General features: G+C 40.7%; 1 protein-coding gene across 2 annotated transcripts in view; it reads left to right on the plus strand.

Moving 5' to 3' along the window:
- Window positions 1–19,119, plus strand: part of kdrl (kinase insert domain receptor like) — a 220,621-nt gene that overhangs the window by 54,730 nt on the left and 146,772 nt on the right. For both annotated transcript variants that reach the window (XM_063060960.1, XM_063060961.1), the window contains exons 4-5: window positions 5,222–5,349; window positions 15,566–15,728. In XM_063060960.1, the coding sequence (XP_062917030.1) occupies window positions 5,222–5,349; window positions 15,566–15,728 (291 nt within the window). The remainder of the gene's footprint in view (window positions 1–5,221; window positions 5,350–15,565; window positions 15,729–19,119) is intronic.

The following is a 19,119-nucleotide window of genomic DNA, read 5'->3' on the forward strand; positions in this document are numbered from 1 at the left end:
TGCATATGTTGCTTCAGCGAGTATTGTGCTGCGCAGCCCACAAATGTTGCCACGATTCCAGGGCCAAAAAAAGCGTGCCCACAACTTTACTAACCCTAACAGTACATCTTTGGAATGTGGGAAGAAACTGGAGCACCCAAAGAAAACCCATGCAGGCATGAGAAGAAAGTGCAAACTCCTTACAGACAGTGGCGGGAATCAAAACCCAATCTTACAGCTACCTCTATAATAGCATTACGCAAACCGCTGTGCTAATGTACTGTCAATATATTCTAATTACATTAGTATTTATACCACTACTTTCTCATCGTAATCCATGTAAATTACTGAATAACTAAATTTATCTTTTCTTGCCATTTATCAAAAAATTCAAATCACAGTCATAAGCCAACAATAGTTTACTACAACAATAATTCATTAGCAATAATTGAAATCAAATAATCAAGAGGTTTAAGTCACGCAAGTTAAATATTTAACTCTTTGCTGATAATGATTTAGACCATAAGACATAGGAGCAGAATTAGGCCATTTGAGCCATCGAGTCTGCTTCGCCATTCAATCAGGGCTGATCCCTTTTTCCGCTGCTCAAGCCCACTTCCCGGACTTCTCTCCAAATCTTTCATGCTGTGTCCAATCAAGAAATTATCAATCTTTGCCTTAAATACACCCAACAACCTGGTCTCCACAGCTGCCTGTGGTAATAAATTCCAAAAATTCACCACCTTCTGGTCTGGCTAAAGAAATTTCTCTGCATCTCTGTTTGAAATGGATGCTCCTCTATCCTGAGGCTGTGCCCTCTTCTCCTAGACTCCCCCACTATAGGAAACATCCTTTCCACATCTATTCTGTATAGGCCTTTCAATATTCAAAAGTTTCAATGAGATCCCCCCTTATCCTTCTAAATTCCAGCGAGCACAGACCCAGAACTATCAAACATTCCTCGTATGATAACCCTTTCATTCCCAGAAGCATCCTTGTGAACCTCCTCTGCACCCTCTCCAATGCCAGCACATCCTTTCTAAGATGAGGAACCCAAAACTGTTTACAATACTCAAGGTGAGACCTCACCAGTGCGTTATAAATATATATTAAGCATTACATCCCTGCTTTTGTATTCTAGACCTCTTGAAATGAATGCTAACGTTGCATTTACCTTCCCCAACACAGATTCTACCTGCAAGTTAAACTTTCGAGTGTTCTGCGCAAGAACTCCCACGTCCCTCTGCATCTCAGATTCCTGGATGTTCTCCCCATTTAGAAAATAGTCCACATATTTATTTCTACTACCAAAGTGCATAAACCATGCATTTTTCAACATTGTATTACATTTGCCACTTTCTTGCCCATTCTCCTAATCTATCTAAGTCCTTCTGTATCCTATCTGTTTCCTCAACACTACTTGCCCCTCCACCAATCTTTGTATCATCTGCGATAATGGCAACAAAGCCATCTATTCCATCATCTAAATCATTTATATACAGCATAAAAAGAAGTGGTCCCAACACCGACCTCTGTGGAACACCACTAGTCACTGGCAGCCAACCAGAAAAGGATCCTTTTATTCCCACTCACTGCCTCCTACCAATCAGCCAATGCTCTAACCATGTTAGTAACTTTCCTGTAATTCCATGGGATCTTAACTTGATAAGCAGCCTCGTGTGGCACCTTGTCAAAGGCCTTCTGAAATCCAAATATACAACATCCACTACATCCCCTTTACCTACCCTACATGTAATCTCCTCAAAGAATTCCAACAGGTTTGTCAGGCAGGATTTTCCCTGGAGGAAACCATGCTAACTTTGTAATATCTTTTCCTGTGTCACCAAGTACTCCATCACCTGATCCTTAACAATTGACTCCAACATCTTCCCAACCACTGTGGTTGGGCTAACTGGTCTATAATTTCCTTTCTGCTGCCTTCTTCTTTTCTTAAGGAGTGGAGTGACATTTAACGTTTGACAAAAAGAAATATGATTAACATGAATTAATAAATATAATTTGGAATTAAATCCTAAATCAAGTGAACATTAATATTAGAGAGGATATCAATATACATAGAACAGTACAGCACAGTACAGGCCCTTCAGATGTAGTTAACAATATTTCCAGAGCTTGCACAGTCTTGTCTTTGAGATAGTAAGAGTGAACTGAGAGGATGTAGATAGCCTTCTGAGATGATGGAGATGAATCATCTTGATGCTATTTAAATGGAAGCTATGCGTGCAGAGGTTACATATGTTCCTCCTGGGTCCTTCAGCTTTTTTTCTACTAACTGTATATAGGGTCTGGGTATAAATCTTCCGTCCCTTGGTTTCATGGTAGATGCTACACATAAGTGATAGATCTTTTCCTGCATTTGTACATTCTTAGTTACCATAGTCTTTCACACTCACCCACTTCTTCATTCAATCTCTTATTTCCCAATTTTAAATGTTCTGTATATAGCAGACCCAAAGAGTTCTGATATCTTCTAATACAAAGTTCTAAGCTAAGAATTGATAATTGAGGGAAAAAATTACTAATATCAATGAGTGACTGCATGGACTTGGGAGGAAAGTGGAGCACCCGGAGGATACCCTGGCAATCACAAGGAGAACATGTAGGATCCATACAGAACAACCTGGAGATCAGGATTTCCCCTGCTCTTCCATATAAAACAATGTCCTGGGATCATTTACCTTGAGATGGGGCCTCAGATTAACTTGATATACAGCACCTCCTCAATGTGTCTTCCAAGATTTTTTTTGCTCAAGTCCCTCAAATAGGAATTGAACCCATTACCTGCTGGCCATGAGGAAGGATTCTCATTAAATCTACTAAGACCAGGTTTGGGACGTATCAATTTATTTAAAACAAGCAGTCAGAAAAGGCATTCATCCCATCCCCCGGACCTGCATCTCATCTGAAGTTCCCACGTTGAATGTAAGCTGTACCACTCATTTATTTTAGCCATCTTTCTCCACATGCCAGGTTAATCCAGGTTAACAGATCAGCATGGAAACTGCACCAAGTGAAGAGATCCAAAATAAGGCAGTTTTCATTGATCCAAATGATTGAATGATTTAATGTTGGTACCTGCAGTAAGCCAGTGGTCATACTGTATTTTGATCATCCTAAAAAAAAATTTACAATAATATAAATTCCATCTAAAATTATCTTCCAATGCATCACAGTTGATTTATCTGCTTTGCAACACAAATGATTCATTGATGAAGTAATGCTGCAATAACTCCAGTATAAAACACAAACAACATTGTTCCAGTATGCAATAACCAAGACCACACAGATTGAAAAGTCCTCTTTATTGACTGACAAAAGATCAATTTTTTGACTCTGAAATGCTGTTGTCTTACAAATATGGTTGGGTGAAAGAGGTCCCTGAAATGAATACGTACGTCTGAAATTTTGCCCAGAAATACTACAAATGTGCCAAAATCACTCGGAATGTGACTTCAATGTCAAAGATGAGCATTTATTTTAAGAAATAATACACACTATTGAAAGGATTTTCTCAACCCACTTGAAGCTCGTTCCAGTGACCCTGGTTCTCCGTTCTTATCCATATGTTTTATATTTATCATTTGCAAGTTGTTTTTGATATTTTGTCCTTTGTCTGAAGTCCTGAAATCCACCTGTTGCATATGCGTTAAACCAGGGTAATGTGAGTTTAGGTGCCTTTGCCTTGGTGTTAAAGTGCTAGAAGATCAGTTTTGTCAAGGTGACAGAGGTGTCAAGGGATTACGTCAACTACCAGAGCTCTCAATTCACATGTTTTGTTCTTATTAATATTGCCATGCCGAAAAAGCTAAGCATTGTGAAATAGTGTGCTACAGATATGGTATTCTACCATTGATATTTCAGTATAGTAACACTTCCAAACGTTCCAACATTTATGTCCTACTGAACGGTTCTGACCTTGAATATCCAACTAGTGTAGAGCCAAAAGGTGTGAGAGATTTCCATTATTGGGATGAAATTAATTCCAGTTTATTAGTGCTATGACTATTTGAATAATTTGAGCCTGAATAACAATTTTGAAAGGTCAAGCATCACAGGTCTCCAGAACTGTTTATGTGTTATGTATACAGATCCAAACTGGTGAGCATTATAGCGCTACCTTAGCTCATTTCCTTCACACTTACAGATCTAATTAGTCTTATAAAGCATTATCTCTCTTTCAATTATATCCTGCATATTTGGTTTCATATAATTCTTCTCTTGAAGCTGTTCCTGCTAGGTATCCATCTTGACAGTCCAACTTGGTCACATTTTTCACCTCAGTCCCTTAAGAACACCTTCTGCAAACATTCTCCATTCACGAGAAAAACTGCATCTTCCCTTTTGTACTTGTGAAGAAGAATTTAATTTAAAATCTTTATTGGCTTGATTTCCACAAAAAAATGTTCCTGAATTGCTTTGCATGATGGAAAATTTTTTAAATGATTCTTTGTTCATAGCTCACTTCGCCTCCTGAGATTGCTTCACAGCAAAAATCAATTTGTTCCGCAAAATTCAGACCTGCATAGAACCTGCTTTTCAGTGCAAATTCAAATAGTTCTTGTTGAGTCCAGGCACCTTGCAGGGAAGCTGAATTCAAAGGAGGTCCAAGAGGGAGATTGCGCTAAAAAAAGTTTAACAAAATTTCTCTCATTTATGTTCCATACAAAAACTTCTCATTGTTGGAAATGTACAATATTACAAATATTAATAACACTATAAGTCCAAATCCTGATTTCACTCTTTTGATTTTCTCTTTGTGGTGTAATGTTACACACTCATTTTGCTGAATTGTACATATCATGCCAAAGCCTGTGGTCTTACTTCTGTTTTTTAAGTATGAAACAATGGTTTCATCTGTAAATACACTGTTTGAGAAAGAAAAGGAAAAGAACTGGAAGCTTTAAATCATAACAGCAAAGCAATCAGATCACAACATCCAGAATGGAAGGGTTTTCGGAGGTTATTGAACCCAATTTAGGAGTTTAAAACACATAGTTTCTACCATTTGCTGTTGGACGATAAGACAAAAAGCAAATTAGAGTTTTAAAATCATTACACACTTCAGCATTTAAAGGGTTAATTTTTACAACCGTAAAGAATGATAATGTTGACCATAGTTGTGCTGGAATCTTTTAGAAAACATCTGGGCCTTTAAAGAGTAATAAGTTATTGCCTAATGTAAAACTAATGTGAGCTCTCTGTTCTTTTTTTCGAAAAACAGATCCTCAAAGTCCATTTTTGCAGCCTTATCTTCAAGTTCCCAAATTCATAAAGGTGAATCAAAGCAGTGAGACTGTGGTGATCCCCTGCCGAGTCACAGCACCAGACTTAGAGGTCACCCTGCTGATGGTGAGAGACCCTTGAAACTGCTGCACATCATTAAAAGAAAGATGTTATGTAATGAAAATTGTGAGTTGTTAAATTGAGCAGAAAAGGAATGGGGGCCAGAAACATAAGGAGAGTAAAAATTAATAACATTTTGCACATTACGCAAACCATTCTGTTCTCTTTCCAGATTCAGTTTGACTTGTTGTTTAGCTTTGGCACTTTCTAGTTTAACTCCACATTCACAGTATTAGAATTTTTATTATCTCTAAGAAATGCCTCACATTACTCCATCAAACTTAAGTGGTCCTGCCCTTAACATGTAGTTACTCTCTAAGTTCAAGCCACTTATATCTAACAAACTATGAGGAGTAACAGTCTTTTTTCCACGTAAACATTCCAGAGATATGAAACTATATTAACTAAATGAATCTCATGCTTGGCAATGACAGGGTGTTCTCCTAGTTTTGGCAAGTGTCTTGGGCGGAAGGTTATAATTTCATGCATGCATTAATTTTGCCCAAGATCCCTCATGCTTTGTCTAGCTGAAAAATGTGAGAAAGCAAGAAGCTGGTAAAGAAGCATGAACCACCATTCACAGCACCAGCAAGAGTCTTAAGGTTTCAATAGAAATGGCAACCATCTGCTTCCAAATCTGTATCTTATTTGAGTTTGTTCTTTAGGAAAGGAAAATGCTCATTTGGCCAGCTGAGTTATGAAGAGATGAAGCATACAAAACCTAAAAGAATACAGGAACATGGTGACAGGAGTAGGCCCATTAGCTACCTAAGTCTGTTCTTTATTCCACTAGACTGCAAACTCCATCCAGCTTTCACTTGTCTCCTAGTGCATTTGGAAATAAATCTCATCTTAAAATTGACAATTCTCCCAGCATCAATGGCCATCCAGAATCTACATTAGGTGCAGTCTAACAAAAGTTTTGTACAAAGGCAACATGATGTTCTTATGCCTATACTCAATATTTCAGCCAATGAAGGCTTGAGTCACAAATGCTGTTTCCAATGTCTTAGCCATCTGGTGTTATCACTTTCCGGGAGCTATGAATATGCAGGCGCAGTTAAACTAGGGGTTTCTATTGCTGTAAATGCCTTCTACATACTTGAAAGCTGTTTCCAAATTTGCTGTTTCACTGGGCCCCTTGATTTTTTTTAGTCCTACATAACATTGTATCATTTTATAATGCATACATTTCTAAATGACAATAAACGAGGACTGAGTGTCCTCATAACATCAGGCTATCCTGAATCAATGTTAAACCAAGTTATTGAACTGCTATAGTAGACCATCACGGAGGGCAGTTAAGATTCAGCCAGGTAGGTGAAATACAAACTCTCCTAGATGAGGACAGTCTGATTCATTCCCTGAATATGCAAGTCAACCACGCAGATTTTCACAGCAATCCAGCTGTCAGGAAATGTAGTGGAGGCTTAACACAAGAGCAGAACAACAGAGACAATTTATCAGTAATGATATTTGCTAAAAAACTGTAAAATAACCCACAAGGGACCACAAAACAAGACAGAACAGTTATTTAATGCAACAAGAAAACAAGATAACTGAAGGCTAGGAACAATTGTTTAAGGCTGGCTTGTCTAACAGGTGAACGAAGGACTCGTGGATGAGAGCTGGGTTTAAGTAGGCTGCAGGTGATGAGTTGAAAACGAGGTGACTCTTGTTAGTTGGGTGAAGACTGTACAGGCCTGACAAGACTGCCGTCCCTTTGGCTGGCACCCGATGGCCCAGGATGATCCAGGTTGGTCCGGTAGAACTCCTCAATGATCTTGGATCCAAGATGAAACTAGACGGCACCTAAGACCTCTCCTTTCGACTGTACTGTTCCCAGTCAACCATGAACTGCATATCCCTTCACGAAGATGTGAATCCATCAAATGGTGAACCATATACATTGGACCACCTACCACTATCCTTGGGTCTGGGTGTGCGGGCTCTGTTGGGTTGAGTGGTCCACAGACAACAGACTTGAGGCAGGACATGTGATCCTGAGGGTCGGTGGCAGCTGGAGACAGTAGTGATTGGATTATTGTGATGAGTAATCTTGAAGGGACCAATGAACTGGGGCAAGAGTTTGCCAGAGTCAGTGCACAGGGGCAGTTCTCAGGTGAACAACCAGACGTGGTCCCCAGGTGAGACTCATCTGGCTGGGCACCAATGGTGGTTAGTTTGGTGGCAGTAGGTGCAATTGGCAGCTAAGACGGCCCTCCGTGCCCTCTTGCAAGCATTCTGGCATTGGTGAACCAGGGTCCTGGTGGACGAGATCTCCACTGTTAGCTCCTCCACAGGGAACAACAGAGGGATTGGTAGCCATGATGCACTTCAAAGGGTGACATACCTGCAGCAGAGGAGGTGCGTAGATTGCAGGGCAGTTCAGCTCAGAACAGATACCGCGCAGAAGGGTCAGAGGCAGTGAAGTATCACAGAAAACTCTCCACTTGGTGTTTGCTCTTTTGGGATTGACTGTTGGTCTGCATATGATAGCCAGTGGACAAGCTCACTTTCAAAGGTGGGAGCAGAAGGTTTGCCAGAGCAGGAGACACACAGTGGGCCCTGGTCTATAAAGTGCCCTGAGAGAACCTATGGAGGTGAACTATATGCTGGAGAACAAGGTCCCCTGTCTCAGCAGCTGACAAATGTTTGGTGAGGGCAATAGAGAACTGGTCCACCAATGCCATGATCACTAGGGCCCAATCTAAATGGTGGCAAACCTGTGGTGAAATACATGGCGATGTGGGACCGGTAGGGTACGCAGGAGCCCAGGGGGCCACTGGTTTGAGAAATTGGACTGGGCTCATTGAGGGCAGGCAGCAATCAACTGATGTACGCACATCTATGATTACGATGGGCCACCAGAACTGGCGTCACAGAAATTTCCAGAGTCCATCATTCACCTGGATGGCTAGAGAGGGATGACTGGCGCGCCTCTGAGCGCATGGCCACCGTCAGCTGGGTTGAACTGTAGGGACAGGGTGTCCGCCTTAGTGTTCTTGGAGTCCGGTTGGTCAGAGATGGGGAAATGGAATTGCTTGAAGAAGAGCGAGCAGTGGGCTGAACTGGTGAGTCTGTTATATGGCTATGAGGTTCAGGTGGTCAGTCCAGATCAGAAAGGGCTTGGTGCTTCCCATCACTCAGTCTCTCCATTCCTCCAAGGCCTATGGAGAGTACCTCCCTGTCTCCTACTCCATAACGCCACTGTATAGAGTTGAATTTGCATGAGAAGAAGGCACATGGGTGTGTCTTCCCACCTGGTCCTCGCTAGGAAGGATGGTCCCAGCACCCAAGTGTGTCCACCAAAGGTCCAGAGGCATTCAGATGGCCAGAGTGGGAGCAGTGGTGGAGTGTCTCTTGAGCTCCATGAGAGCACGGTCTGCGGCAGCTGACCAGGTTAAGCGTGAGGTCAGCTGATTTGGTGCGGGAAGTGAGAGGAGCAGCGATTTGTCTGTAACTCCTGGTGAAATTGGAGAAGCTCAATAAGTGCAGTAGTTGTTTGATGGAGTGTAATCAGGGTCATTAAACAATGACACCACTTTCTCTGGGTCCATGGTTACGCCATGGGGTGAAAGGACATAACCCAGGAAGTAAATGACTGGAGTGTGGAACTGCCATTTCTCTAACTTGTGGTACAGCTGGTTTTCGAGGATACACTAAAGGACTGAAGGGACGTGACACATGTGTTCGTGGGTGTCCTTGGAGAAGATGGGGTAGATGAACAAATACCTTCATACCTTTGAAGCGTGTCTTGGAGGATCTCACTGATGAAGGCTCGGAAAACGGCTGGTGTAAAGTCCAAAAGGCATCACCAAGTCTTTGTAGTGACAAGTGGGTGTTAGGAACGCAGTTTCCCACTCATTCCCCTGGTGGCTGCGGATCAGGTTGTACGCTCTCTATTGATCCGGTTTGGTGAAGATCTGGGCCCTGGGAAGTGTTTCAAGTAGTGTTAATAGTAATTTTGTTGAGCCTACAGTAGTCAATCCAGGTACAATCCCCTCCCCCAACTTTCTTTTTGATAAAGAACATTCCTGCACAAGCTGGGGACTGGGATGGGCAAATGAAGCTGTGATGTAGTGCTTCCATGATGTTCTCATTCATGGATTAGGTCTCAGGCAAGGAGGGAGAGATCAGATGGCCTCGGGGAAGGATAATACTCAGGAGGGGATCAATTGCACAGTGGTGTGATCTGTGAGGTGGCAGAATGCTGGTCTTCTTGCTATGGAAACCAGGCGATGGCTAAGTCATGTGGGAGCTTGGTGAGGTTGAAAGTTTCTTCCATCTCCACAGAATTATGGCATCAAGTCAGCTGAAGTTGCAGGCAGGTGGGCGTCCAATTCAGCAGTGAAATGGATGCCTCGGCAAAGTGAGGGCCATGAGTGGTGAGCTAGAGGTAACTCAAGATGACAGGACTGTTGATTGAGTCGATAGGGAGGAATTGGATAGATTCGTAGTGCAATCTGATGCTCATATGCAAAGGCCACACGTGCACTCTGACTATCCCAGCCCCCAACGGATGTCCATAAATGACCCTTTGAATTGACCAGTGTCTTATGAAACAACCCTCCAGATCATCAGCCAGAGCCTCTGTTCTGTTCCTAGAAACACTGCAGGCTGCAGAACACATCATCGTGCAGGTAGGGAGAGCTCCTTTAACCCTCCCCCCACCAACCCCCAAGAGCATGAGTGTCAGTGGAGAAACAACATGTGTGCTTACTGTGGAGTAGCTGATTACCCACACATCAAAAGCTCACTGCATCTTGGAAAACAGCATCTCTAGGAAATCTCCTGCCAGCCTCTCGTTCCAGCACCATTGCCGACTCACGCTATCTGTTCTCCTCCACACCATGAGGGCTCTACGTGCAAAGGTGAATTCCTGCACAACAAGCAACTTTCTGGACTGGACTCTGTATGGTCACCTTGGACTTCCTACTGAGCCTATCTCTCCGCCCTCCTGCACCACAGCCATTTATGGATGTCCACTGGGGCCTGGGGTGGTCAGAGTGTGCAGATGGCCTGTGCACACGAGCATCCGAGAGCACAGCAGAAGTGTACTGTTCTGACACAAATGGAGAAAGTTAGTAACATGAAGTAGCTGAACTGGATGTTGAAGCTCAAAATAGCCAGATGGAAAATGAAGTGTTGTTTCTCAATTGACTTTAGTCTTCGGTTTTTGGAAGTGCAGATGACAGAGAGAACTGGACTTTGTAATGCAAGGCATGCATTATAAAATAGTACATTGTTTAACCGAATAAAAGAACAAACATTCATTAAATGATCCCATAAATATTAATTTAGAGTTACATGAGATATAGAATCTTTGAAGATTGGAAGGCAAGACAGTGTCAGAATTCCCACACCCATTCCGTGTATTCATAAAACAACATGCATCATTTTATCTGTTGTATTGCTCAGTTCCTCAGTCTCTCACATAAACAGTTAGTTTATTCCTGACTTTTTCAACATTCTTCACCTCTAGTGTCACCTGAGACATGTACACTGTTCCATATACAGTATTTGTCATCCTCTGAGTATAGCAGCTTTAATATGCTTCACTTTCCCTCCTTTGAACTTGAGTTGAAGCCTCAGTCTGTTACGTTTTGATGATAGAAAACACATTGCTCGTGTTAAAGTCCCTCTACCTTTAGAATATTTGTTATATTCACAAGGTCTGCCTTGAGTTACCTTCTCTCAAATATAACCTCTCTTAACTGCCTTCAAAATCTTATTCAAAATATGTATTCAGTTCCTTTTGAATATGCCCTCTCCAATGACAAGAATATTCCACAGGAATCAGTGACCTCACACAAGACTAGCTTAGTGTCTCATACAATAATCAGGGGGCCACCTTTTGGCTGATAGATTTACATGAAACCCTCTTCACCTTTTATACACAATATAACATCAGTTCATGGAAAAAAAATGGACTCTTCATCTCATATTCAGGTAAATATTCCCTGCTTAATGAACATTGAAAAATGTCATGAACTATTATCTTGGTGTGGAGAACATCTCCAGGTTTAGCTTACAGTATGCCTAATATCCCTCTTTCTTTGAGTCATTCCAGTAAATCTCTTCTGCCTATAAAATTAAAGTGATTGAAAACCGGTAGTGAAATTGTCATACGCAGTTAGTTTGTGGTGGACCAACCGGGGAGATAACATTGATTCTTTATAAAATCACGGGCTAGGTAATGAATGGAGTATTGTATCCATTGCTGGTCCCCAAATTCAGGATCAATTTGAAGATCTTGCAAAGGATCCAGAAGATACTTACAGAAATGATTCGAAGAAAGAAGATTAGGCATAAGCTAAGCCTGGTGATGTTCTTCTCCTCAAAGACATCACAAGATCATGAAAGATTAGATAAGGTACTAAAAGGAAATCTTCCCATTGTTTCATGAACCAGAGGATAGTTTATCGTATCCAGCATAGTTTACCTTATGTGCTGCATATTACCTAACTTCTACACACACATCATTTTGCATCGATCTATGTTCAACAGCATTTCCTACTTGTCAATAAGTCTCATACTCCATCGATGTGTACAATAAGAGCCCAATGAACGGTCCCTAAAATATCTTTTCTCCTTCCTAGCATGCCTCATGCACAATCATACCAAGTTTCTCGAGTGCAGCCTCCTCAGAAGATCCCCTATTCACTTTTACTTCTTTTGATCAATGTCCTATTTGGAAATGCTAAAGATCTGTTAAATCAAAACATGATAACACAAAGTTTCCATAATTCACTCACCTCCACTGTTGTCAGACATGGCTCTCTATTAACAATATCAATATCAGGTTTCCCAGACAGAAACCACATTGATTCTGCTCATTATTTAACTTTTCTCTATTGAGATGCCCATTACTAAATGTGCCTCTATATAATCCCATGGCTGCCTTCATGCCTTTTTCATATATTGTTTCAGTATCTTCCTCCAACAGTCAGGCATCATTCCATTTCCAATCATTGCTCAACTCTCATGTGAAGTTCTTATTAGCAACTCCATTATAATCCATTAATGATTTGTCCTTTTTTTAGTACTCTGTGCAGTTCATCAGACATTTATTTATAATTTTTATCGATTTTAACATTCCCTTATATCATTCTGGAAATATGTTATTTTTATTTAAAAACTCATATTTAAATATAACTTGTTTATTGCATCCAAAGACAGCTCCAGTAGTATAACAATTCATGGATGTTTCGTACTTCCGTACAGAGTTCCAGTTATTAATTTTGAGAGATAATCATTTAGAATCTTTGTATAATTTTAGCCAAAGAACTGTACTGATGACATAAACGTCTGTGGGCTGGAATGTCTCACTGATGAAGGAAGTAATGGAATTTATAGAGGTGCCTTTACATTAAAAGAAATCATGTATATGTAAAACTCTGTAATTCAGTTTATCCCTCTTCAGTGTTTGCATGTTTATGAGTGATAGAGGCACTTAGGCTAGTTCCCATGTCCCTGTGTCTGAATGTAACATGGAGACAAGCTGTCTGCATCCTTCTACGTTAAAGGAAGCTACAGGAGTAAAGTGATAGTGCCATTCACAAACATCCTCCACCAAGCATAAGGTTTTGCGAACTTTATACACACCCTCTATTCCAGGAAAATGTACTTGTAATCTACTTGGACTTTTCCTTTTGTGGGTTTTTCTCAAAGCAATGTTGACAAATAACACTGAGAAACTTTGTGCAGCCTTCCAGGCAGCAAAGAGGGCATATTTAATGCATGATTCCCAAGCCTACAAGGCTTTTTAGAATAGCACAGAACCTTCATGGGCTACGCACAAGAACTGTATGAAAACAAAATTGCCATTTGAATGGAATCATTCTGTCAGGCTTGCAAAGATTGTCAAATTATTTCCAGATTCTTTGCACGTATGTGGTTTACAGATTCGAGTGTCCAGATGTGCAGCTGTGAACAATGATGTACAAATCACACTTAAAGCCCACTTCATCAAAACTCACATTGTTGAAGTTTATCAAACTCACATTGCTAAAGTTCACATGACCCATAAGTAAAGCACATGCAGACACAGTTCTCCAACAAGACCTGCTGACCAGATCCTTTCTAAGCAACACCAACCATGTGTTCTCAGCCTATCACTACATAATCCATAGCTGAGACAATCCAAGGTTCTTTCGGGCTATAATAACACTCAAACATTTGAAAAATTTGTTTGAAAGGTATAGATTTCCTTTTTTGGAGCTGACATGAATTCGTTCTTCTGTGTTTTTGTGTAATTTTATTATGTCCATTTCATGGCTACTCTCTGTAATGCTTCTCTTCATTTCTTTCTGAGTCTGAAACAAATGGGAGTGATTTACCACTAACTGCAAGTATTGTTCCCTGTTTCTTCTGAGCTAACAGTGGACAAAAGTGTTCCTTTTGCTAAGTAAAGCAAGCAAGATATATCAAAGGCATTGAAGCTTTGATTTAAATACTCACTGTGAATTTGATGAGTCCCCTGGCTAACAATTCGTATATGCTGAAAGGACATTTTTTTAAAAACTCATCTCACTTGGGACTAGTAGGGAGTGTGTGTTATTATTCTGTCAACTTTCTTTGGCTGATGTTATATCACTTTAAAAAGAAGGTTCTGACATGCAAAAGGTTTAAAATCATAGTAGGCTACAAAATGTGTCACTTTTGGCAAAATAAAATAACAAAATGTCAGACACACTAACTTCAGCATTTTAATGTGACATAGTTATTGTTGCTGTAAAGAAAACAACCATTAATAATTCATTTTATTTCTCTCTCTCTCTCTTATACACTGTATAAGAAATTGTCTTTTGCACCATTATACCAAAAATAACGAGTCAAACATAATAGATCTAAAGTTGCTCATCTCTTTGCCTTTGTTTATAGATAATAGCTTCTGACTTTCAATGGATGAGCTTCTATACCTTTAGTTTACCTTGCTTGCTTTAGTTAGCAAAGGCATGTTTTTGCCCACTATTCAAAAGGATGAAGGAGGTACCTTATTTAACCTACTGGACAGTGATATGCTTGGAGAGAGTGGTCATGGAGAAGGTGTTTCAATTAGTAGGAGAGTCTGGGATCTAAGGAATGTCCTTTTAAAACTGACATGAGGAGAAATTTCTTCAGCCAAAAGGTGGTGAATCCGTGGGAATTTGTTGCCACAGAAGGCTAAGGAGGCCAAGTGATTGTGTGTACTTACGGCAGAGATCGATAGATCCTTGGTAAGGGGTTAACAGTTATGGGGAGAAGGCAGGAGAATAGGGTTGAACACAACATCCACTATGATTGAATGAGAGAACAGACTTTATATTCAAATTGGCCAATTCTGATCTTATATTGTCTACACTAGCCCACAAGTATGGAAGCAATATTTGCACTCAGTGGTGAGTATTTTGCATTTGTAGCTAACCTCAAAAAGAAATGTAAAAGAATCATCAAAGTCTAAGTACACAAAAGAGGAGTACAACTTTTCCACAGAAACCAAGAGGTTGATATCCATTATGTGGGTATGGTTGGTGACTGTAAAGTTAAGGTCATTAACTTTTAAGTAACAGAAATCAGTGACAGAAATAGAGATCTTTTTCTCATGAAAAATATGATACAAATCAAAAGAAGCATTAATGTAAGCAAACTGCTTAACACAAGGTGCAAAAGCACAAATGGTGTGGTTAAATGGAAAACTAAAAGATATGAAATGAGGGTGTGGTTAAGAACATTGCATATGTGGAAAAGACATCTTTTTATAATTAATTCTTAACAACCGTCGTATTTGTCAGAAACAAAAGGAAGGTAATCTGATCAATATGAACAAAACGAACACCCTTTAGAACTCTTACAGTTAATTGTGATTGTGAAAAAATAGTTTAAAGATAGAATTCGAGAAACAATTGATCTTGAGTGGTTTTCCATCTTTAGTTTCAGGACAGAGGCAGATGATAAAAATATTTTACTCAAACCACTTCCATAGCAGATGCTACTGAATATCTTCCAAGTAACGTGCACTAAAATTGAATATCCTGCTGTTCAATAAGTATCTGGTACAAAATGCAAAAACACACTCATCACAACAAACAGTGATCTAAGAATATACAAGTATTACATACCTAGTGCAAAACTGGATGTCTTAATGTGACTATTGAAATTATTGTGTATTATGAAGAAGAAGAAAGCCCTTAACTCCATTGTGTATTATAAACAATGATAATTTTTTTGCCTCATACAGGAGGAAGACACTGAATTTAGAACCGATGAAGAAAATACCGTATGGGATCCTAAACAAGGTTTTATCATTCGAAATCCTAAGCGTGCTCAACATGGCATGTTACATTGCAAGACCATAGTTGATAATCAGACCTTCTTGTCCTACTATATGATACTCATAGAAGGTGAGAACTATTAGTCTATTGAAATCAATAATGCTATTTTGACTCCTTGTTGGATTTCACTGAGAGCAGATGGCATGACGGACATTTTGTTACAGACCCAGTTGATTTTATTACGCCTACACTCAGTTGCATTACATTGGGTCAGGTACTTGATTGATTGGGCAAAAAGAGACAGCAGGTCAGTTGGGAGAGGACCTAATCAAAACTCAAGAGATGACAGTACTATTATTGCCAGATTGGCAGGAGATGAACTGTAAGGGTCATACAGTCCAGACAGAACAAATGCAAAATATTGATGATGCTAAAAATCTGAGGCAAAAACAAGAAATACTGGAAAGACAATATGTCTCCAGCAATATGAAGGACAAGACTCTGTTGCCGCAGGCCTGCTGCCCTTGTCTGGTGGCAGGACAGATGACATGGGAGTTGTGTTGCCTCGGTTGAAGCGAGGACTAGGCCTCAAGCCTCGGGCTTGCCTGCTGCTGCAGACCAGGTGAGAAGACGTGGAAGCTTTACAGTGTGCGGGCTGGTGTCTCCTGTCAGTGCTGCCCTCACATGTTTGAGCAGTGGAATGACAGGTTGGATTGCATGCATCTGCTCACTACTGGGAGACCGTACCATCAATGGCCGGATATTGTCGCTCAGAATCTTAGACAACATATATGTGTTTTTTTTAAGTGAATATGCTTCTTTGCTCACTGTTTTGAATTATTTTGCTCATTATTTTGAATGTTACTAGCTATTTTGAGGGTTTTGCATCTTGGACCCAGAGGAACGCTGTCTTGTTCAGCTATATCTAGGTCTGGCTGAATGATAACTAAACTTGATTTGATTTGATGTCCGGAGAGAGAGAGAGCAAATAAGGTTCTGATCACGATCAATGACCTCCCTGATCAAAGTCATGAAATGTTAACAGTGATTCTCTCTCTATGGATGCTGCCTCACCAGCTGAGCATTTCCATTATTTCTGACTTTTTCTAAAATTTTCTTAGTTTCTTCCAACTCATTTGAACAAAATTTAATCAGGTGTGCATTTGAGGATCCCACTGGCTTGCCAACAACTTTATCAAGTAGATCAGTCACAATTCAGGAGCAAATTCTTCTTCATTTTAGGCATTTCCTCAGGTTCAAGAATGACTTTATTCCATTCTGATTTGTGGGCCTTGAACTAGTAATTGAGGTCAGCATGGAAACCACAGACACTTCAACAAATGGGCAGGAGGTTTTTCATGAGGTGAGGGCATTTGGTGGACTGTTAAACTTTGCAAATAGCCTCTGACTACTCAGAAGCACAACCGCATGGTTTTTCAGTATCAATCACAATGCTCATTCTCTTCTTTGAATAGTCAAGGGCTAGAGATTACTAGGTGTCAGGGAGAAGCTTCTTTTCTGCAAGGATGCTCTGAGCACATACTTGAATCTTTTTCTCTGTCTGGCTGCTAATCTCTTTCCATGACACTGTTTAGAATGACAGAGTTCAGAATGGAGTGCTTCAGGAGTCCAGTATCAGATATCTAAACAATGGGACCTGTCTGGCATTGTGAACTGATTGCAATTAGGGGTTCAGTGATGGGATGTTGGCTCACAAGTCTTTCCAGTGAATTGTAGGTACTTTCCTATCCCCTGGTTTGGCATTTGTAGGATGAAATTCAAATCCCATTGGCATCCAAAGTGGTGGTTGTCCATCATGTCCAAAGATGACAGGAAACCTGTGTTTTAAAGTGGAAAAGCTGTTTCACTGAGTCAGTTCCACCCTCCTGACCTCAGAAGTCTGGATCCAGTGGTACAAACTGGGGTCTTTCTTGACTGCAGCAGATGACTATGATGCCTTTTGTGCCTTGTCACGTCCTTTGCTTTCCACGGAGAGTAGCAGTACTGCCTTCCTGGCCATTGGATCTCACTGTAGATCACATCCAGTGGGTACCAAAGGTGAGGGGGCTGCCCCAGAATAGACTCAACAAGCCCCTTCGCCAGAGATACTACCCCTCCCTGGACAGCCCATACACCCCAAGGCATCCAGAGTACATTAGGGAGACTAGGTAGTGTTCCTCTGGGCCCATTATTAAAGTAGGTGGATTTCAAAGGAGTATTTGTAACAACAAATTGGAAGTCTTGTCTGCTTTTTTGCAGCAGTCACGTAAGGAAGATTTCAATCGTTTTTTATATTAGGTTTTCTTATTTCAAACTACTTACACAAAGTCCAGTCTTTGAAATCAAACTTGCTGTATTTTTCACTATTTGAAAGGGCAAAACCTTATCTGCTTCTTTCTTCCTTGTATCCTCTGAGATATACACTTCCCTTTAACTATTTATTTCATCTTCCAGTCTTCTCAAAACTCGGGCTGATCAACCAATTTCTTTTCTAACTTCAGATAACTTGCTCTTTCTTTCTGTTTGTACCTTTCCTTACCTCTCCACTTTTTTTTCAATATTTTACTTGCCAGTTAACCGGATGATATAACTCCACCCAGAATTCACAACATTAACACTGTATTTAAGGCACTTTGCACCTTTGTTCTCACCCCCTCTGCTCTGGGATAGAACAAGGTTAGAATTTCACTGGACCTTGCCTTCCACCCCACCAGACTCCGCATTCAACAGACCATTTTCCACAATTTCTGTCACCTTCAAAGAGATTCCACCTCTTCTCCTTTCATCGTTTTGCAAGGATCATTCTCTTCATGACTCCCTCATCCACTTTTCCATTCTCAGCAACCACCCTCACTTCTCTAAACACGCTGGAGGAACTCAGCAGGTCGGGCAGCATCCGTGGAAATGATCAGTCAACGTTTTTCAGCATCTGCAGAGTATTTTGTGTTCATGGCTCACTTCTCAAATGTTTTCCATTAAACTGTTGGGCAGTACTACACTTGTCCTTTTACTCTTCCTGTTAAACCATCTGGGGACTCAACCAGTCCCTCCAGATGAAGCAGTAATTCATCTTTGGGTTTATAGTCTCTGACAAAAGTCATGAAATGTACTGTTTTGTTGCAATAGTGCAGAGCAAGCATAACAGATTACTGTAAGTGCCAATGAAAAGAAGTAAATGGTGAAAAAGAGGAATAGTGAGGTAGTGTTCTAGGAGTCATGGGCCTTGCAGATGTCTGATGGAGGAGGAGAAGAAGCTGTTCCTAAAAGGTTGAGCTTAAGACTTCCATGTACCTCCTCCATGATAGTTGTAATGGGAAGAGGGCATGTCCTGGACGGTGATGGATGCCACCTTCATGAGGCATGGCCTTTGGAAGATGACCTTGATGGAGGGAACACCTGCCCATGATGCAGCTTACTGAGTCTGCAACACTTTGAGGCCTTTTACAGTCCTGTGCAATGGCACCTCCATGCTAGATGGTGATGCAACAAGTCAGAATGCTGTGCACTGTACGGCTGTAGA

This window comes from Mobula hypostoma, chromosome 10 (assembly GCF_963921235.1).
Source record: "Mobula hypostoma chromosome 10, sMobHyp1.1, whole genome shotgun sequence".
Lineage (NCBI taxonomy): Eukaryota > Metazoa > Chordata > Chondrichthyes > Myliobatiformes > Myliobatidae > Mobula > Mobula hypostoma.